The following is a 24,650-nucleotide window of genomic DNA, read 5'->3' on the forward strand; positions in this document are numbered from 1 at the left end:
GTTCCTTTTTTGCTAGTTGTTTGGCATAGGGTGTCCAGCACTGTAGCTTGCTGGTCGTTGAGTGGAGCTGGGTCTTAGTGTTGAGTTGCAGATCTCTGGGAGAGCTTTCGCCGTTTGATATTACATGGAGCTGGAGGTCTCTAGTGGACCACTGTCCTGAACTTGGCTCTCTCACCTCAGAGGCACAGGCCTGACACTCAGCCAGAGCACCAAGACCCTGTCAGCCACATGGCTCAGAAGCAAGGGAGAAAAACATTAAAAAATAAAATAAAATAAAATTATTGAAATGAAAAATTAAAAAATTATTTAAAATAAGAAAAATTTTAAAGTAATGAAAAAAAGAAAGAAAGAAAGAAGAGAACAAGTTAACCAAAAAACAAATCCGCCAATGACAACAAGTGCTAAGAACTATACAAAAAAAAAAAGGACAGATAGAACCCTAGGACAAATGGTAAAAGCAAAGCTATACAGACAAAATCACACAAAGAAACATACACACACACAGAAAGAGAAAAAGGAAAATATATATATATATATCTATATATAAAAAAAAGGGAAGAGAGCAACCAAATCAATCAACAAATCTACCATTGATAATAAACTCTAAATACTAAACTAAGATAAACATAAAACCAGAAACAAATTAGATTTGCAGAAAGCAAACCCCAAGTCTACAGTTGCTCCCAAAATCTACTGCCTCAATTTTGGGATGATTCATTGTCTATTCAGGTATTCCAGGGATGCAGGGTACATCAAGTTGATTGTGGAGATTTAATCCACTGCTCCTGAAGCTGGGAGAAATTTCCCTTTCTCTTTGTTTGCACAGCTCCTGTGGTTCAGCTGTGGATTTGGCCCCGCCTCTGAGTGTAGGTTGCCTGAGGGCATCTGTTCCCACCCAGACAGGATGGGGTTAAACTAACAGCTGATTAGGGGGCTCTGGCTCACTCAGGCCAGGGGGAGGGAGGGGTACAGAATTCGGGGTGAGCCTGCAGCGGCAGAGGCCATGTGACATTGCAACAGCCTGAGGCAAGCCATGTGTTCTCCTGGGGAAGTTGTCCCTGGTTCACGGCACCCTGGCAGTGGCAGGCTGCACGAGCTCCTGGGAGGGGAGGTGTGGTTAGTGACCTGTGCTTGCACGCAGCCTTCTTGGTGGCTGCAGTAGCAGCCTTAGCATCTCATGCCCGTCTCTGGTGTCTGCGCTGATAGTCGTGGCTCACGCCCGTCTCTGGAGCTCATTTAGGTGGTGCTCTGAATCCCCTCTCCTCGTGCAACCCGAAACAATGGTCTCTTGCCTCTTAGGCAGTTCCAGACTTTTTCCCGGACTCCCTCCCAGCTAGCTGTGGCGAACTAGTCCCCTTCAGGCTCTGTTCACACAGCCAACCCCAGTCCTCTCCCTGGGATCTGAACTCCGAAGCCCGAGCCTCAGCTCCCAGCCCCCACCCGTCCCGACCGGTGGGTGAGCAGACAAGCCTCTCAGGCTGGTGAGTGCTGGTCAGCAGCGAGCCTCTGTGTGGGAATCTCTCCGCTTTTCCCTCTGCACCCCTATTGCTGCGCTCTCCTCCGTGGATCTGATGCTTCCCCCCTGCTACCCCTCCGTCTCTGCTAGTGAAGGGGCTTCCTAGTGTGTGGAAACCTTTCCTCCTTCACAGCTCCCTCCCAGAGGTGCATGTCCCATCCCTATTCTTTTGTCTGTGTTTTTCCTTTTTTCTTTTGCCTTACCCAGGTACGTGGAGAGTTTCTTGCCTTTTGGGAAGTCTGAGGTCTTCTGCCAGTGTTCAGTAGGTGTTCTATAGGAGTTGTTCCACATGTAGATGTATTTCTGATGTATTTGTGGGGAGGAAGGTGATCTCAACATCTTACTGCTCCACCATCTTGAAGGTCTCCCTCCACATTAACTTTTAATGCAGACTTTTATCTTCCTTTGTCTTAATTGCCATATTTTTATGTACTTATTAATAATCTGTCCTCAGAAACTCTGCCAAAGTGATAAAACATTACATTCAAACACATCAATTAATCTAGCAGATTTTTTTTTCCTTCCAGATATTCCCTCTAGAGCGTTTCAACCTCTAGTTCATTCAGTATTAGTTTCTTTTACCAATCTGATAGTGCTCTCCTGTGTTGGATTCCTTGATTCCTTTTTCTTTATGGAATCCTTTGTTTTTCTGAAACATATCCTCTAGTAGCTTCCTGAGAAAAGGTAAATGTTGTAGACAGATAATAACTGCCCCGCCATCCCTGCCAAAGATGTCCACACCCTAATCTCCAGATCCTATGAATATGTTTTCTTATATGGCAGAAGGAACTTTGTGTATGTGATTAAGTTAAGGATCCTGCAATGAGGAAATTGCTGGATTATCTAGGTGGGTCCAACATAATCACAAGCATCCCTGTAGGAGAGAGATAAGAGGTCAGAGAGGGAAGAAGATGCTACACTACTGGCTTTGAGTTTTGAAGAAGGCGCTAAGGAGCAAAGCAATGTAGGGGATTCCTAGAAGCTGGAAAAATCAAGGAAGCAAATTCTCCCCTAGAGCTTCCAGAAGCAGTACTATAGCTCTGCAGATCCATTTCAGGCTTCTAAACTGCAGGGCTGTGAGATAAGTAAACCTGTGTTGATTTAAGCAACTAAGTTTTTGGTAATTTGTTACAGCAGCGATGTGAAACTAATACAGGGAGAAATGGTGATTTTTTTATTTTTTTTTTTATTTTTTTTAATTTTTATTTTATTTTTTTATTTTTTATTTTTTTTAAATCTAGGATTTTAGTCCTAGAGAAAATTCCTCAGATAAGTCATTTTCTTTTTTTTTTTTTTTTTTTTTTATTTATTTATTTTTTTTAGCTACTTTATTTATTTATTTATTTTATTTTTGGCTGTGTTGGGTCTTCGGTTCGTGCGAGGGCTTTCTCCAGTTGCGGCAAGCGGGGGCCACTCTTCATTGCGGTGCGGGGACCGCTCTTCATCGCGGTGCGCGGGCCTTTCACTATCGCGGCCCCTCCCGTTGCGGGGCACAGGCTCCAGACGCGCAGGCTCAGTAGCTGTGGCTCACGGGCCCAGCTGTTCCGTGGCATGTGGGATCTTCCCAGACCAGGGCTCGAACCCGTGTCCCCTGCATTAGCAGGCAGATTCTCAACCACTGCGCCACCAGGGAAGCCCGATTTTTTTATTTTTTAAAGTGGCTTGCAGATCTGAAATATGCCACGTACTTAATTGATGGGCTGTCTATATTTAAATTTCTAGGTTGAAAGTCATTTTCCGGAAATAATCATATTAGTTCTTATCTTTTTTCCTCTGATTCTTTTCTTTAACATTTTTTATTCTAGTTTCCAGAAGATTTCTTCAGCTATTTTCCCCCTACAAACTTTGTTGAATAATTAATTTATAGCATTATATTTGTACCTTAATTTTCTTTTCTCTCTTACCTCATAAAATGCTGTTTTGGTTTCAGAGATGCATTATCTTATCATATCTCTCTAAGAATCTTAAAGATGTTTTAAAAGTTTCCTTCTGTTCCCCGTATTGTCTGTATCCTCTCAGATTTTATTTTGTTATCTGTTTGGATTTCTATTTTTTTATTTTTATCTTTTTTGAAATTTTACAGCTATTCCTTAAATATCTAGTAAGCCTAGGATTTCTGTTCGTATTGAAGAATAAAGATTAAAACAGTGATATAAAGCTCAAACTCACTGTGTCTTCATAAGAGGATCAGATTTTTCCATTGGGAAATTCTCAAACATCTGTAGAATAAAGGCACTAATGAAGATAAGATCAGAAATCAATGAAATTGAAAACAAATGTGCACTATAGGAAAGCAACAAGGCCAAAATTAGTTCTTTGAAAGGATTAATAAAATTGAAAAGCCTTAGACTGACTAAGTAAAAAGAGAAAACTCAAATAGCAGGAGTGAAAGTGGAAACATCCTACAGATGGTAAAAATAATAGGAGGCTATTAAGAACAAATACTTATGTCAAAGTAATTGACATTTTTTGTTTCCCTTGAAAAACACAATTTGCCAAACTGATGAAAGAGGAAATAGACAATCTGAATGATTCTATAACAATATTGAGAAATTGCATCTATGTTAGTCTGCTCTAGCTGCCATAACAGAATACCACTGACTTGGTAACTTAAACAACAAAAATTTGTTTTCTCACAGTTGTGGAGGCCTGAAGTCCAAGACCAAGGTGCTGTTCGTGTTGGTTTCTGGTGAGACTTCTCTTTCTGGCTTGTAGATGGCTGCCTTCTCACTGTGTCCTCACATAGCCTTTGTGCATGCATGGAGAGAAAGATCCTTCTGGTGTCTCTTCTTCTTCTTATAAGGACAACACTCTTATTGGACTAGGGTCCCATCCTTATGACCTCATTTAAACTTAATTTCCTCCCCAAAGGCCCCATCTCCAAACACAGTCACATTGGGGCTTAGGGCTTCAACATAGCACCCAGGAAAAAAAAATAGAGTCTGAAATGAAGACTTCACTGGTTGCACTTAACAACATTAATTATCCAAACTGAAGCACAGAGAAAAAAAGGTTGGAAAAAAAAAAACCAACAGGGGACTTCCTGGTGGTCCAGTGGTTAAGACTGTGACCTTCCAATGCAGGGGGCGTGGGTTTGATGCCTGGTCAGGGAATTACGATCCTGCATGCCTCACTGCGTGGCCTAAGAAGAAAAACCCAACAGACTCAGTGACCTGTAGAACAATCTCAAGCTATCTAACATAGATGCAGTTGGAGTCCCAGAAGGAAAGATGGGCAGAAGAAAAAAACATTTGAATAAATAATGATGGATAATTATCCAAATTGATGAAAACTATAAAAGAACACATTCAGAAATTCAGCAAACCCAAACAGAATTAAGAAAGGAAGGACCAGGGGAAGGGAGGAAAAGGGAGGGAGGGAGGAAAGCAACCCCACTGACTGCTGAAAACCAGTGATAAAGATAATATTTTAAAAACAGCCAGAGGAAAAAGACACATTACATATAGGAGAACAAATATAAAATGATTAGAACATGTTCCCTTCTCCTTTATTTTCTGCAAGATTATGTATAAGATTTGTGTGATTGCTTCCTTAAATCTTGGCTATAATATACTTGTGAAGCCATTTGATTCTGGAGTTTTTCTTTGTGAGATTTTTCATTACAAATTCAATTTCTTTAATTGTCATAAGGTATTTACCTTTGGTAGCCACCTAAGAGGAATTAAAATGTATCCACAGACTTGTATGCAATTTTCATAGCAGCTTTTTTCCATAATAGCTCAAATCTTTAAGGCAATGCACACACACAGACACACACACACACACACACACACACACAATGGAATACTACTCAGCAATAATATGCAGTGATCTTGGATATTTCACAGAAAACTTATGTTGAGCAAAAAAAGCCAGATACAAAAGAGTGCATAATGTTATGATTCCATTCTTATGAAATTCTAGACCAGGCAAAGCTAATTTATAACTAACTAGTCTATAGTTACAGAAAGCAGATCAGTGTTGCCTAATGCCAGTGGTGGGATATTTTTGCGTGGAGTTGTAGGGATCAACAATAAAGTAGCACAAGGAAACATTTTGGGAGTGATCTAAATATTACACATTTTAATTGTAATGGAGGTTACATGGATGTATGCATTTTTCAAAATTCTTTGAACTGTGACTTAAAATGGTAGTTTTTTTATGTAGTAATTACGTAGTAAATTATGCCTCAATATAGCTGATTTAAATAGAAAAATCATTTATATTTCTATTTACTAGGAAGAAACAATAGAAAAGGACATGTTAAAAATACATTTGCAGTTTAAACATTTAAAACATACAATAGGAACAAAAATCATCAAGTATCCTGGGATAAATCTAATGAAAGATTGTCCAAGATCTCTAACAAACAGTACCAAACGAAATTTTAAAAGATCTAAATTAATGGAGAAATATACTATTTTCATGGGTTCAAAGATATAACATTGTAAAGATGTTAGTTACTCAAATTGATCAATATATGTCATCTAATCCTAATCAAAGTTCCAGTAGGTTTTTGCAGAATTTGACAATCTGATTCCTAAAACTTAAAGGGAAATGTAAAAGGATAAAAATAGTGATGAGCAAATCAAAGAGGAAAACAAAGCTGGAGTATGTAAACTATAACATATTAAGATTTAAAATAAAGGTACAGTTATTGAAACTGTATGGTATTGTCAAAAGAACAGAAAATTACACCAAAGGAGCAGAACTGAGTGTCCAGAAACAGACCTACATCCTGACATATATAGCCACTTGAATATATGGCTAGGTGGTACTGAAATGTAGCAGGAAACACAATCTTTTAAAGTAATTGGTTCTGGATGAACTAGAAATTCATGTGGAAAAAAAAAAAAAACCTCAATTTTTTACCTCACCTAAAACACAAAAATCAATTCATAGACTTAAATGATCATAGACTTAAATATGAAAGTAAAGAAGTATGACATTTAGAAGGTAAAATAAAAGACCATCTTTTTACTTTGGGGTAGATTAAAAATTTCTTAGATAAGATAAAAATGCATAAATAATTGACTTTACTAAAATTAAAGCATCATAATAAAAAGCATTAAAATGGTGCACACTATTTTGTCTTATCTGACAAAGGCTCTACATCATAACAATAAAAAGTTAATAAAAATGCCATCAAATCAATATCAATAAAATCAGTTAAAAATACCAACTCCCAAATAAAAATTGAGCAGAAGACTTGAACATTTGCTTCACAGAAGAATATATCCAGATTGCCAACAAGCAGTTGATCAACATAATTTTTCATCAAGGAAATGCAAATTAAGAATCACAAGATACAACTACATGCCCACCAGAATTGCTACATTTAAAAGTATTGACAATACTAAATATACAGTAGTACTAAAGAATACTACATTCTTTAGTAAGGATGTGGAATTACTGGAACATTCATACACTTCTGTTCAGAGTGAAAATAGGGACAACCACTTTGGAAAACTACTTGACAATATCTACTAAAGCCGACCCAGCAATCCCACTCCCAGTTCTATATCAAGTATACCAAAAGACATTAAAAAAGCTTTCATATTATCTTGATTTAATATATACAACATAATTTACACAAACAGAAAAGGACTCAAATGTCCATCAAAAGTAGAATGGATAAATTTTGGTATATGTTATACAATAGAATATTACACAGCAAAGAAAAAACATTACTACTATATGTTGAAACAACATGGATGAATCTTACAGACACAGTGTCAAGTGAAGGAAGGTAGAAAGTGTACATATTGATTTTTCCATTCAAATGAAGTTCAAAAATAGGCAAAACTTATCTAGAGAGGTAGAAGTAGAATACTGTTTATATTGGGGAGGCAAATGACTGGAAAGGAGTAAGACATTACTCTGGGTTACTAGCAATGTTCTGTATCTTGATTTGTACATTGGTTATCGGGGTGTATAGATTTGTAAAAAAAAAAAATTATCAATCCATACACTTAAGAGCTGTGCAGTTTACTGTATGTGATTTTTACTTTAACAAAAAGATTAAGAAACACAAATTAGTTGCACATATGACTTGGAAAAAACAAGCCATAATTATAACTATTATATTAATATTGGAACTGTAAATGAAGGCATAATTAAAGGTATTTTTTAAAGGAATTGTGATAAAATGGATATAAGAGATAAAGAAGTAGAAGGAAGAGTCTAAGATAATTCAGACTTTAAACCTGGATGATTGTGAAACCTTTATAATTACAAATAAGAACAAGATTTACTGAGTAAGGACTTGTGTTTCAAGCAATGATCATGAATTGTGTTTTGAAAATACTAGGTTTGAATTTAAAATACCTAAATGTAAAATATTTATGCTCAAGTCTTCTATGAATCTTTAGAATAATGTGTCTTAAAAGTCATTATTATGAATAAAAATCAGTTTTAAACAATCAATTACACAGAATTTTAAAATTCAGACATTAAAGATTACCACAAATCTCATAGCTTTGAATCCCACTCAACACTGATGATACATTAAAGACAATGTAAAATTATTATAACTGATTTTGGAATTCCTGGGGTAAACTACACGTGAGCATGATATATCCTTTTTATATCTGACTGGCCTCAAGTTGGTAGTAATTTGTTAAAGATTTTTGTATCTATGTTCTTGAGGGACATTTGGTCTATAATCCTTTTTTGTAATCTTGTAAGATTCTATTATCAAAGTTATTCTGGCTTTATAAAATGATTTAGGAAGTATTCCCTCCTCTATTTTTAAAAGTTACTATATCATCTTCTTTCAGTTTTGGTAATTTTTTTTTTAAGGATTTGTCCATTTCATTTAGGTTGTCAAATTCATTGACATAAATTTTCAATTATGTGCTGTTTAGTCATTTAATGTGTGCACATTCCCTAATGACATCCCCTTCATCATTCCTGGTATTGATCATTTATATTTTTTTGTTTTTTTAACTTCAATCTATTAAGGTATCATTTTTTTTTTATCTTTTAAAAAACCAGATTTCAGTTTGTTGAGTTCTTTACTGGTTTTGTATTTTCATTTCATTGACTAACGCTCATATCTTTTTTATCCATTTTTCTACTTATTTTTTAATTCTTCTCAGTTTTTTTAGCTTCCTAAGCACTGTGTTTTCTTCTAAGTATAGATTTAGGTGCATCCCACAAATTTTAATACATTGTATTTTCATTATCTTTCATTATCATTCAGTTAGAAAACTTTCTAATTTTTCTTATTATTTCCTCTTTGAGCTAGAAATGGATTACTTAATATTCAAGGATTTCCTAAATGTGTTTTTGTTACTATTTTCTATTGTTGTCAAAGAACACACTCTGAATGATTTCAATTATGTGAAATTTTTGAGACTTGTCTTATGGTACAGCATAGGTCCATCTTGGTGAAGTTTCCATGTTCCATTACTTAAAAAGATTGTGGGACTTCCCTGGTGGTGCAGTGGTTAAGAATTCACCTGCCACAAGAATATACAGTGGAGAAAAGACAGCCTCTTCAATAAGTGGTGCTGGGAAAACTGGACAGCTACATGTAAAAGAATGAAATTAGAATACTCCCATACACCATACTCCCTAAAACCATAATTCAAAAAGAGTCATGTACCTCAAAATGGATTAAAGACCTAAATGTAAGGTCAGACACTATAAAACTCTTAGAGGAAAACATAGGCAGAACACTCTATGACATATATCACAGCAAGATCCTATTTGACCCACCTCCTAGAGAAATGGAAATAAAAACAAAACAAAAAAAATGGGACCTAATGAAACTTAAAAGTTTTTGCACAGCAAAGGAAACTATAAACAAGATGAAAAGACAACCCTCAGAATGGGAGAAAATATTTGCAAATGAAGCAACTGACAGAGGATTAATCTCCAAAATTTACAAGCAGCTCATGCAGCTCAATGTCAAAAAAACAAACAGCCCAATCCAAAAATGGGCAGAAGACCTAAATAGACATTCTCCAAAGAAGATATACAGATTGCCAACAAACACATGGAAGGATGCTCAACATCATTAATATTAGAGAAATGCAAATCAAAACTACAATGAGATATCATCTCACACCAGTCAGAATGGCCATCATCAAAAAAATCTACAAACAATAAATGCTGGAGAGGGTGTGGAGAAGAGGGAACCCTCTTGCACTGTTGGTGGGAATGTAAATTGATACAGCCACTATGGAGAACAGTAGGGAGGTTCCTTAAAAAACTAAAAATAAAACTACCATATGACCCAGCAATCACACTACTTGGCATATACCCTGAGAAAACCATAATTCAAAAAGAGTCATGTACCACAATGTTCATTGCAGCTGTATTTACAATAGTCAGGACATGGAAGCAACCTAAGTGTCCATCGACAGATGAATGGATAAAGACAATGTGGCACATATATACAATGGAATATTACTCAGCCATAAAAAGAAACGAAATTGAGTTATTTATAGTGAGGTGGATGGACCTGGAGTCTGTCATACAGAGTGAAGTAAGTTAGAAAGAGAAAAACAAATACCGTGTGCTAACACATATGTATGCAATCTGAAAAAAAAAAATGGTTCTGAAGAACCTCAGGGCAAGACAGGAATAAAGACGCAGACCTACTAAAGAATGGACTTGAGGATATGGGGAGGGGGAAGGGTAAGCTGGGACAAAGTGAGAGAGTGGCATGGACATATATACACTACTAAATGTAAAATAGATAGCTAGTGAGGGGCTTCCCTGGTGGCGCAGTGGTTGAGAATCTGCCTGCCAATGCAGGGGACACGGGTTCGAGCCCCGGTCTGGGAAGATCCCACATGCCACGGAGCAACTGGGCCCGTGAGCCACAATTACTGAGCCTGCGCGTCTGGAGCCTGTGCTCCGCAACGAGAGGCCGCGACAGTGAGAGGCCCGTGCACCGCGATGAAGAGTGGTCCCCACTCGCCGCAACTGGAGAAAGCCCTCGCACAGAAACGAAGACTCAACACAGTCATAAATAAATAAATAAAAGAACGTGAATTTCTTTAAAAAAAAAAAAAAAGATAGCTAGTGGGAAGCAGCCACATAGTACAGGGAGATCAGCTCGATGCTTTGTGACCACCTAGAGGGGTGGGATAGGGAGGGTGGGAGGGAGGGAGATGCAAGAGGGAAGAGATATGGGGATATATGTATATGTATAACAGATTCACTTTGTTATAAAGCAGAAACTAACACACCATTGTAAAGCCATTATACTCCAATAAATATGTTAAAAAAAAAAAAGAATCCGCCTGCCAATGCAGGGGACATGGGTTCGAGCCCTGGTCCGGGAAGATCCCACATGCCGTGGAGCAACTAAGCCCATGTGCCACAACTACTGAGCCCGCGTGCTGCAGCTACTGAAGCCCGTGTGCCCTAGAGCCCATGCTCTGCAACAAGAGAAGCCACCGCAATGAGAAGGCCGAGCACCGCGAGGAAGAGTAGCCCCTGCTCACTGCAACTAGAGAAAGCCCACACACAGCAACAAAGTCCCAACACAGCCAAAAATAAATAAAATAAATAAATTTAAAAAAAAAGATTGTGTATATTCTACAGTTGTGGGGTACAGTTGTTCTATAAATGTCAATTAGGTTAAGTTCCTTGATAATGTTGTTCAGATCTTTTATCTCCTTACTGATTTGTGTGTGTGTGTACTTGATTCATTAGTTACTCAAAGAGATTTTAAAACCTATTGCCTATGATATGATCAGACCCCTCAAGATGGCTCCTCTCTTCCTCTTTATATATCCCCTGCTCGACCAGCCCCTTCCTCAGCCAGTTATTATTCTAATCCTTACACCAAAACAGCTTCACCTGCTAGTTTATCAAAGAGAAACATCTGCCCTCATTAACCGGAGGGGCTGTGAAGGACCCTCCTCTGCCGGTTTCCCTGGTAACTGATGAGCCAATCTGATGTTAATTGACCCTATAAATAGTAGCCTCCTTTTCCCGGAGTGGCAAAGATTGCTGTTGTGTCCTGTCTGCTATGGGAGGTGAGGTGTGGTTCCAGGCCTTTGGACTTGTAAGATTTCCTATGTATTAAACTATTGATGTCGCTGTTTTCAGGTTCTTTCTTCAGTCTTGCAACTGAGGAAGTACAAGGATTTCAGTCCTGTGAGGTGCAGCCCAACACCTATATTTCCCTTTAGTTTTATCAACTTCTGCTCTTTCCTTTGAAGCTCTCTTATTAGATGCAAATGCATTTGGCATTGGTATGACTTCGTAATGGAGTGACCTTTTATCAGCGTGAAATAACCTTATTTATATCTGGTAATACTCCTTGTCTTAAAGTCTACTTTGATATTAATATAGACACAGTTTTCTTATGTTTCGTATTTGCATGGCTCTAGAAATCCCCTTCGCTTCTTTTTTAGAATTTCTGTTTCTCTTTAAATACTCCATGTCTTCATGCACTATAATCCAACCTATATTTTTAAATCTTTAATGTATTTATAGTAGCTGTTTTTAAGTCCTTGATGCTAATTACAATCACTGGATTCTCAGTGAATTGGTTTGTATTGACTGCATTTTCTTTTGATTATGGATCCCATTTTCCTTCTTTGTACGTCTTGAAATTATATTGTGTATTAGACATTATGTGGAAAAAATTGTGGAGGCTGAAGTTTTAGTTTTGAGAGCGCAAGCCTTTTTTCTCTCCTTAGTACTTCAAGTGAGAGGCTGATTTTTTTTTTTTTTAATACTCCTAGATTTGAGTTGGGCTTTAGGGTTGGCTGCAGCTTTAATTAGATTGAATTAACTTGTGACTAACCCAAATTCCAACCTCCCTCTTCACAGCCACCTGTTATATCTTGTCAATGTTGAGTTGGTACACGTGTGGAATGAAGTTTTAGATATTATTGGTTCACCTTTGTACTCAATTCTGTCTGGGCTTCTGGAACCCAAGTACTATAAGAATGTGTTGGCTTACGTAAGTTCTGTATCTTTCCAGCCCCTCCTCTTCTACTGCTTTTCTAACAAAACTCGTAAGTAAGACTTGGGGGCCGGAGAAGGGATTGTTTGGTAGAGTCATTTATTCTTTCATTTGGGTATCTTTCAGACGCTGGTTCATTCCCCAGCTCATGCTGACTCTTGAGGCCCAGCTGATTTCTCTTCATCTCTTTGAAGTTACTGCCCCATGGCAGGCCAACTCTTCCCTCAGTGTATGCACAGAGCTCACTGTTGGTTAAGGAAGCTGCCACAGTTTTATGCTCACTTATGAAGGAGATGTTCCTCTCTGGATTTCAGGTCATCAAGGATTACAGGGAGGGCGGCTTCATGGGCTTGCAAGCTGTGCAGTTGCATAGGACCTACTGATTAGAAGGACCCTATACTAGGTTTAATAGTCTGATGTTACCACCTTAAAATTCTTATTTATTGAACAAGGGACTCTCAATTGTCACAGATTATGTAGTCCTGCTTACTGGCATCCACCACTTTTCACTAACCCCTTAGAAAAGTAAGATTTTTATTTGGTCTGGGATTTTCATATTGTTACCATGGAAGCATCAGTGTTTTTGCATCCTTCTACATCCTACCAAGGTCATTAAGTCTGTTTAATTTATGCCTCAGCTCCTTTTAACTTCCCCCCTAGAGAACTCTGGGATTGTGTATTGAAATTATCTGAAACTTTCCTATGCAAGTTTCACTTCTTCAATTCCTTTTTCTAATTCCCTTTAGTTGAAATGTGGGTGTTTTTAGGGCTTTGTACTAGAAGTGGTTTGACAGCCATTACAAAGGGGAAAAAAAGGTAACATTTAAATTGTTTTAAATCGGCTCCTTTGTATTCTGTGCATTTCAAAATATACTGATAGCTTTCTTCTAGTGAAATTGCTATACTCACTATCCCTGAAGATTATATTGTGAGAATTTTTTTGTCTCTAAGCATTCTGTGCACGCCATCTCTTATTTCTTACTCTTCTCAATTTGGCTAGGTCTAGAGCCCGTGTTTTCCATAAAATTTCTTGACAGCTCTGTGCATCTTTGCTTCTGTACACTTGTTTTTTATAATGACTGTCACATATGCCCTTTATTTTATTATTGTATTATCTGTTATATATTTACTTATGTTCATCACATATTTTAAACAGTATTAAGACAGTGAAATATTGTATTCAACCTCAAATGTGTAGTTATTTTTGCAAAACATGGTCTTGTGATTTGTAATCTTGATCATTTTATCTATTGATGTGAAATATGTTCTAGTAAATTAAACTATAATACAATCTTTTCAGACATGTCATCATCAGAGCATTAGGGTATTATATTAGGATATTCTGAATTCCTGTTATTTTTGCCTTCTTCTCACTGGTTTTTCATTCTCTAGAAATGGTTTTATTATTTTTTAAAATACTGACAAATTTCTTTGACATTCGTCTACTCATTTATTCATTAATTTATGCACATCACAGTACTTAATTATGCACTGACCATTGGCCAGTCACTACATGAAATTTTGACACTTCAGGAGTGATTACAGTACAGTTTTTGTCCTCATAGAGATACAAATCTGCTGTTGTTACCGTAAAGAATCTTTTGGGGGGGGCCAAGGAGGGCTTCCTAGAGAAAGCAACTTTTAATTTGATATTTGAAATAAAAGCTAAATAGGCCAAGAATGAATTGGAGGGAGAGGGTTTGGGACAGGGGAGCCTTCCAAGCATAAGGACGAATGTGCACACAGTCTCTAAGGCAAGGAATAGCAAGATGTCTTGATTAAAATTAATTTGTCTAATGAAAGAATACATTTTCAACTTACAACGAAACTACTAACAAAAATGGGATTATTACTTACTACACTGAAACATTCAAAGATTTAAATTATTTTCACCAGGTCACTACTGTGCCTTTTAAAATATTTCATCAGTAAGAGGAGAATGTTATTATATTACTGGCTCTGAATTTATTGTAGACACCATTCAAGATAGCCCAAAATATCTTGGAACTCTTGTTGGAATTGGAAATGAGGATATTCAGCAGGATTCATATGGAGCTTTTCTCCAGGAGCAGTGTATGAGAGGGAGGCCTTTTACAGAATTTGGTTTGGAGGCTCAGAATTTAAACATTGATCTCTGTCCCTTTTCAAAGTGCAAAGACTTAACAAAAGTGAATATTTAACAATATCTTACAGCTCTGAAAATTATAACTTAAGTCCAGTATCATAATGTACTTAAATAAATTAGGTGTAAGCATCATATAAACAATCTGAATTTATGTTAATGAACAATATTGATTTTACTTCATTAGAAAATGCAAGAACCTCCAAAGAACATTGAAGAATTCTTAAAGCTTCAGAACTTGGTAAGTAGAATATCCTGTTTTATGGGACTTTGATATGTGACTGGTTCACACATCAGTCCTCTTCCTTTAGGAAAAAATAAAAATTCTTTTTGATTGCTTATAGAATTACTTTGTCAATTTAAAAAGAAATTGTTGAGAGTTTGATTAGAATTACAGTAGGCTTTTGAAATTACTTTTAGAAACTTAGTCCTTTTAAAAAATACATTCTAAAATTATATAATGTTAAAACTATAAAGACTTTATGTGCCACCCTCATCTATCTACCTCCTTAAATGTAATTTTTTATGTTTCAAAATTACCAATATGTTTTTTTTCTGATTATGACTAAGATAGTCATTTTAGAAAATTAAAAGTAAGAGATAAGCACTGAAAAGGATAAGCATCCTAATTTTATCATTTATAGATTAATCACATATATTTCACTATTTAAAGTAGGGAAATCATAATCTAATCAGGCTGGTAGAATTTCAAGATACTTTATTCACCTCATACTGTAATTCAGTATCTTGGACAAGAATTGTGATATCTCAAGTCTGGCATAAAGGCTACCTTTTCATAAACCTTTGTGCATATTGTAAAATCTGTTCAAATTCATTTCCATTTTAGCCTCTCCCCACTTTTCCCAAATTCATTTCCATTTTAGCCTCTCCCCACTTTCCCAGTGTCCCTAACGATAGCAACTGATGACCCATAACGTAAGGACTATGTTTTCAAATCTGGCTGTCATTCTAATTTGACAGTGTTTGTCTCCAGGGAGTATATCTTGTGATCATATCTTATTTTTCTGAGATCTTTGTATTTTTGACACATCCAGATTTTAATGCTGGAAAACTTCCCCAGGTGGTTATGTGTTTTGTTTAAGATGTATGTTTATAGGATTTGGGAGAGGGCACTTATGTATCTAAGAAATATTCTCTTTTTCCAAAATGGCAGGGGCACCTAGATCCTGCTGGGAAACTTCTCCAGCATTAAAAGCTGGGTATTAATCGGGTACCTGTTATCATTAGAGAATACAGTGGGTTTAGGAAGCTTTTAAAGGAAGAAAAATGGAAGTAGAATAGACCAACACAGGTTTAAAATTTCTAATCTGCAGACTTCAGATTTATTCCCATTTAAGCTAAATTCTCAGAATATCTTACCCAAATTCCTCTTAAAGAGTTTCATCCTGTGAAAGTTCCTACTATTCCAGAAAGCATTTTCTTATTCACAAACCTTTAATTGTGTCAGCTGTATTTCTTTGTTTTGGTATTAAACAATTTTATTAAAGGATAAACTTAGATTTGCAAATATTAATGTTGTGGTTCCCCTTTCCTTCCCTTCATTTCCCTTTCTTTTCTTCCCTTTCCTTGTTCTCCTTCCCTTCCTGAACAATGTAGTCCTAAGGCCATTTGGTGGCCAAAACAAGGCAGCATCCACATTGGCAGGGGGAGGGGAATGTTCTGTGGTCACCCAGAGCAGCCTTTCTGAACTCAGCCCCCGTGGGGGAAGGTATCCATGTGATACCACAGGTGTTGGGGTCCAAGGGGGTGAGGATGGTATTCACATGTGGCCTCGGGTGGGGAGGTAGTTCAGGAAATGTGGAGGTAGGCTATGGCCTACTATGGAAGTCAGAGCCTAAGCAGGATGAGAGGGGCATCCGCATAGTGAAGAGTCTGGCAATGGATAGGAGAGATGGGCTACCTGAAAGGATTGATCAAATACGTACATATATTTAAGATAATGGCAGCTAGGTTTTTCACTGTTGGAGATGGTAATCATAATATGGAAAGAGAGAAAACTAGAATGTTTGGAACTGGAATTAGAGTTAGCAGTATGAACTTGTGGTTTTAATTACATAGACTGAGGAACTGTTGTAGACTGAAGGGGACTAAAGACATATGATGCTTAAACACAATGTGTGATACTGAACTAGAGCCTTTTGCTATAAAGAGCATTATTGATTTAGTTGATGAAACGAGTAAACTCAGAGAATTAGATAGGAACAATGTAACAATGCCAATTTCCTTATTCGGAGGGTTTGTTTTCAGAAAATAAGGATGATGGGGTCATCAGTCAAGTAGGCAACTTATTTTCAGATGATAAAAAAGGGTTTTGTAAAGCATCTGAAACTTCTAAAGTTTATGTTTTTTTTCACAAATTAAAAAATTGCATTTAATAAAAAATAATGCTATAGAATAAAGCCTCAATTTCAGCTCATTGATTTTTGAACTCTTCTATTTAAATTCATTTTAAAAAATGATTTAAGTTGTATTGTCTCACTTTTTGCAGGATCATTGGCCAAAGGAAATCCATTTTGGGGATAATGATAAATTGTTATGTACTCTGAAGAAAATAAAAGAAGATAGTTCATTTACTTCAATTTATACACATCTGTGGGGAAATGTTCCGCGAGTACATGATGCAGCCATGGCCATGGAGTCAAGATTAGCAGAGTGTTCAATTCTTCTGAAAAACCATGTCTCTGAAATATTTGAGTGGAACAGAATAATTTCCAGGACAAGTAAACCTTATTTTTTATATGCGTAAAGTAATTGTCACTTGTGTGTGTGTCTATCTCTGTGTGTGTGTATTCTCATACAGAATGAAATCCTAAGATATAAAATATCAAAACATAAACATAAATTTATTCAATTTTAAAACCTCTTCATTTCAAAATGGTCCAATTTGGATTTTTAGTTGAAAATGAACATTTGGATTCAAAGAAAGTGTTGCTAGGATAAAGCCTAAAACAGTTCTGACCTTTGAGCTGGAGCAGAGGTAACCAAATATCAGGGAAACAGGGTTGCATCAACTAATATTGTTACCAGAGACAAGCAAGTCAGCAAGAGTCAGGAGATAAAAAAAGTTAGACCTACAACCCAAAGTAAAGGGAGTGAGACTTGAACTATATGAGCTAAGTTAACCTGTGGGAAGTACCTAGCATTCACTATTGGATAACTGCAGACTGAGTGAAAAGTGTATCTGTAAGTAATGATAATTCTTACTACTTTTCAGTATTTATATAACCTTTACCTAGTTGTGTTTATTAACACTTTCACTATAGTTTTAGATACTAATGGTGATTCTTATTTTATTCTTTATTTAACGGGCAAACTTGTAATATATGTCTTTTTTTTTTTAACATCTTTATTGGGGTATTATTGCTTTACAATGTTGTGTTGGTTTCTGCTGTAAAACAAAGTGAATCAGCTATGTGCATACGTATATCCTCATATACCCGCCCTCTTGCATCTCCCTCCCACCCCTCTAGGTGGTCGCAAAGCACCGAGCCGATCTCCCTGTACCATGCAGCTGCTTCCCACTAGCTATCTATTTTACGTTTGGTAGTGTATATAAGTCCATGCCACTCTTTCACCTCGTCCCAGCTTACCCTTCCCCCTCCCTGTGTCCTCAACTCCATCCTCTACATCTGTTTCTTTATTCCTGTGTGCCCCTAGGTTCATCAGAACCATTTTTTTTCTTTTTTTTTTTAGAGTCCATATATATGTGTTAGCATACTGTATTTGCTTTTCCCTTTCTGACTTACTTCAATCTGTATGACAGACTCTAGGGCCATCCACCTCACTACAAATAACTCAATTTCGTTTCTTTTTATGGCTGAGTAATAATATTCCATTGTATATATGTGCCACATCTTCTTTATCCATTCGTCTGTCGATGGACACTTAGGTTGCTTCCATGTCCTGACTATTGTAAATAGAGCTGCAATGAACATTGTGGTACATGTCTCTTTTCGAATTATGGTTTTCTCAGGGTATATGCCCAGTAGTGAGATTGCTGGGTCATATGGTAGTTCTGTTTTTAGTTTTTAAAGGAACCTCCATACTGTTCTGCATAGTGGCTGTATCAATTTATATTCCCACCAACAGTGCAAGAGGGTTCCAATTTCTCCACACCCTCTCCAGCATTTATTGTTTGTAGATGTTTTGATGATGGCCATTCTGACCAGTGTGAGGTAATACCTCATTGTAGGTTTGATTTGCATTTCTCTAATGATTAGTGATGTTGAGCATTCTTTCATGTGTTTGTTGGCAATCTGTATATCTTCTCTGGAGAAATGTCTGTTGAGGTCTTCTGCCCATTTTTGGATTGGGTGGCTTGTTTTCTTGATATTGAGCTGCATGAGCTGTTTGTAAATTTTGGAGATTAATCCTCTGTCAGTTGCTTCATTTGCAAATATTTTCTCCCATTCTGAGGGCTGTCTTTTCGTCTTGTTTATGGTTTCCTTTGCTGTGCAAAATCTTTTAAGTTTCATTAGGTCTCATTTGTTTATTTTTGTTTTTATTTCCATTTCTCTAGGAGGTGGATCAAAAAGGATCTTGCTGTGATTTATGTCATAGAGTGTTCTGCCTATGTTTTCCTCTAAGAGTTTTGTAGTGTCTGGCTTTACATTTAGGTCTTTAATCCATTTTGAGTTTATTTTTGTATGTGGTGTTAGGAAGTGTTCTAATTTCATTCTTTTACATGTAGCTGTCCTGTTTTCCCAGCACCACTTACTGAACAGGCTGTCTTTTGTCCATTGTATATTCTTGCCTCCTTTATCAAAGATAAACCCACGTACATACGGTCACCTTATCTCTGGGCTTTCTATCCTGTTCCATTGATCTATATTTCTGCTTTTGTGCCACTACCATACTGTCTTGATTACTGTAGCTTTGTAGTATAGTCTGATGTCAGGGAGCCTGATTCCTCCAGCTCCGTTTTTTTTGCCTCAAGACTGCTTTGGCTATTTGGGGTCTTTTGTGTTTCCATACAAATTGTGAAATTTTTGGTTCTATTTCTGTGAAAAATGCCATTGGTAGTTTGATAGGGATTGCATTGAATCTGTAGATTGCTTTGGGTAGTATAGTCATTTTCACACTGTTGATTCTTCCAATCCAAGAACATGGTATATCTCTCCATCTATTTGTATCATCTTTAATTTCTTTCATCAGTGTCTTATAATTTTCTGCATACAGGTCTTTTGTCTCCTTAGGTAGGTTTATTCCTAGGTATTTTATTCTTTTTGTTGCAATGGTAAATGGAAGTGTTTCCTTAATTTCTCTTTCAGATTTTTCATCATTAGTGTATAGGAATGCAAGAGATTTCTGTGCATTAATTCTGTATCCTTCTACTATACCAAATTCAGTGATTAGCTCTAGTAGTTTTCTGATAGCATCTTTAGGATTCTCTATGTATAGTATCATGTCATCTGCAAACAGTGACAGTTTTACTTCTTTTCCAATTTGGATTCCTTTTATTTCTTTTTCTTCTCTGATTGGCTAAAACTTCCAAAACTATGTTGAATAATAGCAATGGAAGTGGCCAACCTTGTCTTGTTCCTGATCTTAATGGAAATGGTTTCAGTTTTTCACCATTGAGAATGATGTAGGCTGTGGGTTTGTCATATATGGCCTTTATTATGTTGAGTTAGTTTCCCTCTATGCCTACTCTGTTCAGGGCTTATTTTTTATCATAAATTGGTGCTGAGTTTTTCAAAAGCATTTTCTGCATCTATTGAGATGATCATATGGTTTTTATTCTTCAATTTGTTAATATGGTGTATCACATTGATTGATTTGTGTATATTGAAGAATCCTTGCATTCCTGGGATGAAGCCCACTTGATTGTGGTGTATGATCCTTTTAATGTGCTGTTGGATTCTGTTGGCTAGTATTTTGTTGAGGATTTTTGCATCTATATCCATCAGTGATATCGGCCTGTAGTTTTCTTTTTTTGTGATATCTTTCTCTGGTTTTGGATTCATGGTGATGGTCACCTTGTAGAATGAGTTTGGGTATGTTCCTCCCTCTGCTATATTTTGGAAGAGTTTGAGAAGGATAGGTGCTAGTTCTTCACTAAATGTTTGATAGAGTTCACCTGTGAAGCCATGTGGTCCTGGGCTTTTGTTTATTGGAAGATTTTTAATCACAGTCTCAATTTCAGTGCTTGTGATTGGTCTGTTTATATTTTCTATTTCTTCCTGGCTCAGTCTCAGAAGGCTGTGCTTTTCTAAGAATTTGTCCATTTCTTCCAGGTTGTCCATTTTATTGGCATATACTTGTCTGTAGTAATCTCTCATGATCCTTTGTATTTCTGCAGTGTCAGTTGTTACTTCTCCTTTTTCGTTTCTAATTCTGTTGATTTGAGTCTTCTCCCTTTTTTTCTTGATGAGTCTGGCTAATGGTTTATCAATTTTGTTTATCTTCTCAAAGAACCAGCTTTTAGTTTTTTTGATCTTTGCTGTTGTGTCCTTCATTTCTTTTTCATTTATTTCTGATCTGATCTTTATGATTTCTTTCCTTCTGCTAACTTTAGGGTTTTTTGTTCTTTCTCTAATAGCTTTAGGTGTAAGGATAGGTTGTTTTTTTGAGATTTTCCTTGTTTCTGGAGGTAGGATTGTATTGCTATAAACTTCCCTCTTAGAACTGCTTTTGCTGCATTCCATAGGTTTTGGGTCGTCATGTTTTCATTGTCATTTGTTTCTAGGTATTTTTAAATTTCTTCTTTGATTTCTTCAGTTATCTCTTGGTTATTTAGTAGTGTATTGTTAAGCCTCCATGTGTTTGTATTTTTTACAGTTTTTTTCCTGTAATTGATATCTAGTTTCATAGCATTGTGGCTGGAAAAGGTGCTTGATACGATTTCAATTTTCTTGAATTTACCAAGCTTTGATTTGTGACCCAAGATATGATCTATCCTGGAGAATGTTCCATGAGCATTTGAGAAGGAAGTGTATTCTGTTGTTTTTGGAGGGAATGTCCTATAAATATCAATTAAGTCCGTCTTGTTCAATTTGTCATTTAAAGCTTCTGTTTCTTTATTTATTTTCATTCTGGGTGATCTGTCCATTGGTGAAAGTGGCCTGTTAAAGTCCCCTACTCTGATTGTGTTACTGTAGATATCCCCTTTTATGGCTGTTAGCATTTGCCTTATGTATTGAGACGCTCCTATGTTGCGTGCATAAATGTTTACAATTGTTATGTCTTCTTCCTGGATTGATCCCTTGATCATTATGTAGTGTTCTTCTTTGTCTCTTGTAATAGTCTTTTTTTTTTTTTTAATTAATTATTTATTTATTTATTTATGGCTGTGTTGGGTCTTCGTTTCTGTGCGAGGGCTTTCTCTAGTTGCGGCGAGCGGGGGCCACTCTTCATCATGGTGCGTGGGCCTCTCACTATCGTGGCCTCTTTTGTTACAGAGCACAGGCTCCAGACGCGCAGGCTCAGTAGTTGTGGCTCACGGGCCTAGTTGCTCCGCGGCATGTGGGATCTTCCCAAACCAGGGCTCGAACCCTTGTCCCCTGCATTAGCAGGCAGATTCTCAACCACTATGCCACCAGGGAAGCCCCACTTGTAATAGTCTTTGTTTTAAAGTCTATTTTGTCTGATATGAGAATTTCTACTCCAGCTTTCTTTTGATTTCCATTTGCAAGGAATATCTTTTTCCCTCCCCTCACTTTCAGTCTGTGTGTGTCCCTAGGTCTGAAGTGGGTCTCTTGTAGACAGCATTTATACGGGTCTTGTTTTTGTATCCATTCAGCCAGTCTATGTCTTTTGGTTGGAGCATTAAACCATTTACATTTAAGGTAGTTATCAATATGTATGTTCCTATTACCATTTTCTTAATTGTTTTGGGTTTGTTATTGTAGGTCTTTTCCTTCTCTTGTGTTTCCTGCCTAGAGAAGTTCCATTAGCATTTGTTGTAAAGCTGATTTGGTGGTGCTGAATTCTCTTAACTTTTGCTTGTCTGTAAAGGTTTTAATTTCTCCGTCAAATCTGAATGAGCTCCTTGCTGGGTAGAGTAATCTTGGTTGTAGGTTTTTCCCTTTCATCACTTTAAATATATCCTGCCACTCTCCTCTGGCTTGCAGAGTTTCTGCTGAAAAATCAGCTGTTAACCTCATGGGGATTCCCTTGTATGTTATTAGTTGTTTTTCCCTTGCTGCTTTTATTATTTTTTCTTTGTATTTAATTTTCGATAGTTTGATTAACATGTGTCTTGGTGTGTTTCTCCTTGGATTTATTCTGTATGGGACTCTCTGCGCTTCCTGTGTGGGACTCTCTGTGCTCCTGGACTTGATTGACTATTTCCTTTCCCATGTTAGGGAAGTTTTCAACTATAATCTCTTCAAATATTTTCTCAGTCCCTTTCTTTTTCTCTTCTTCTTCTGGGACCCCTATAATTCGAATGTTCGTGCATTTAATGTTTGTCCCAGAGGTCTCTGAGAGTGTCCTCATTTCTTTTCATTCTTTTTTCTTTATTCTGCTCTGCGGTAGTTATTTCCACTATTTTATCTTCCAGGTCACTTATTTGTTCTTCTGCCTCAGTTATTCTGCTATTGATTCTTTCTAGAGGATTTTTAAGTTCATTTATTGTGTTGTTCATCATTGTTTGTTTGCTCTTTAGTTCTTCTAGGTCCTTGTTAATCATTTCTTATATTTTCGCCATTGTATTTCCAAGATTTTGGATCATCTTTACTATCGTTACTCTGAATTATTTCAGGTAGACTGCCTATTTCCTCGTCATTTGTTTGGTCTGGTGGGTTTTTACCTTGCTTCTTCATCTGCTGTGTTTATCTGTCTTCTCATTTTGTTTAACTTACTGCGTTTGGGGTCTCCTCTTCACAGGCTGCAGGTTCGTTGTTCCTGTTGTTTTTGGTGTCTGCTCTCAGTGGGTGAGGTTGGTTCAGTGCCTTGTGTAGGCTTCCTGGTGGAGGGGACTGGTGCCTGTGTTCTGGTGGATGAGGCTGGACCTTGTCTTTCTGGTGGGCAAGACTGTGTCCAGTGGTGTGTTTTGGGGTGTCTGTGACCTTATTATGATTTTAGGCAGCCTCTCTGCTAATTGGTGGGGTTGTGTTCCTGTCTTGCTAGTTGTTTGGCATGGGGCCTCCAACACTGGAGCTTGCTGGCCACTGGGTGGAGCTGGGTCTTAGCATTGAGCTGAAGATCTCTGGGAGAGCCCTCACCAATTTATATTACGTGGGACCCAGAGGTCTCTGTTGGTCCAGTGTCCTGAACTCGCCTCTCCCATCTCAGAGGCTCAGGCCTTCCATCAGGCCGCAGCACCAAGACCTTGTCAGCCACACGGCTCCAAAGTGACCTCTCTGTGATGCTCCCGACGTTATAGTCATAGAGCTTTGTCAAAATGAGAATCACCTATGATAAGAGGGTGCCCTTGGCTCCTGTGGCATCTCTGAGGTGCACAGTGAGGTTGGTTCTTTGAGTTGGAAAGACTGAAAACTGGATTAAACTGGCCGCTGCAGGAAGCACTCCTGCTGCCTAGATGAAGAAGCTTTGCTCCTCATATATGTCTTAAGAATGATACTGGTTGTACTTATAAAGTATTTTCTGTGTATTAAATAAATATAATAGTTATATTATTTAGCTATTTAATATCCTTTTTTGGACCTTGAGTTTTCAAAATCTGAGAATGTGTTTAAATACAATACCATTAAATTCACTACTGTTACAATTTTCTTATTGAATTTTTTTTTTTTTTGACTGCGTTGGGTCTTCGTTGCTGTGTGTGAGCCTTCTCTAGTTGCAGCGAACGGGGGCTACTTATTGTTGCATCGCAGTGGCTTCTCTTGTTGCAGAACATGGGCTCTAGGCGTGCAGGCTTCAGTAGTTGTGGCATGCAGGCTCAGTAGTTGTGGCATGCAGGCTCAGTAGTTGTGGCTTGCAGGCTCCAGAGCGCAAGCTCAGTAGTTGTGCCACATGGACTTAGCTGCTCTGCGGCATGTGGGATCCTCTTGGACCGGGGCTCCAAACTGTGTCCCCTGCATTGACAGGCAGATTCTCAAGCACTGTGCCACCAGGGAAGTCCCTTATTGAATTTTTAATTATTTTAATTT

General features: G+C 37.3%; 1 protein-coding gene across 7 annotated transcripts in view; it reads left to right on the plus strand.

The window, feature by feature from the left end:
- Positions 1-24,650, plus strand: part of FAM227B (family with sequence similarity 227 member B) — a 280,693-nt gene that overhangs the window by 7,660 nt on the left and 248,383 nt on the right. For 5 of the 7 annotated variants that reach the window (XR_009007680.1, XM_007170433.3, XM_028163551.2 and 2 more), the window contains exons 2-3: positions 14,762-14,815; positions 17,084-17,315. Coding sequence is in view for 6 of the 7 variants with exons in the window: in XM_007170433.3 (XP_007170495.2) it covers positions 14,765-14,815; positions 17,084-17,315 (283 nt within the window). In the remaining variant the exon portion in view is untranslated. Of the gene's footprint in view, positions 1-4,155; positions 4,206-14,761; positions 14,816-17,083; positions 17,316-24,650 lie in introns of all 7 variants that reach the window. The other 2 variants (XM_057543905.1, XM_057543904.1) reach the window with 1 other exon arrangement.

This window comes from Balaenoptera acutorostrata, chromosome 3, assembly GCF_949987535.1.
Source record: "Balaenoptera acutorostrata chromosome 3, mBalAcu1.1, whole genome shotgun sequence".
NCBI classification, from domain to species: domain Eukaryota; kingdom Metazoa; phylum Chordata; class Mammalia; order Artiodactyla; family Balaenopteridae; genus Balaenoptera; species Balaenoptera acutorostrata.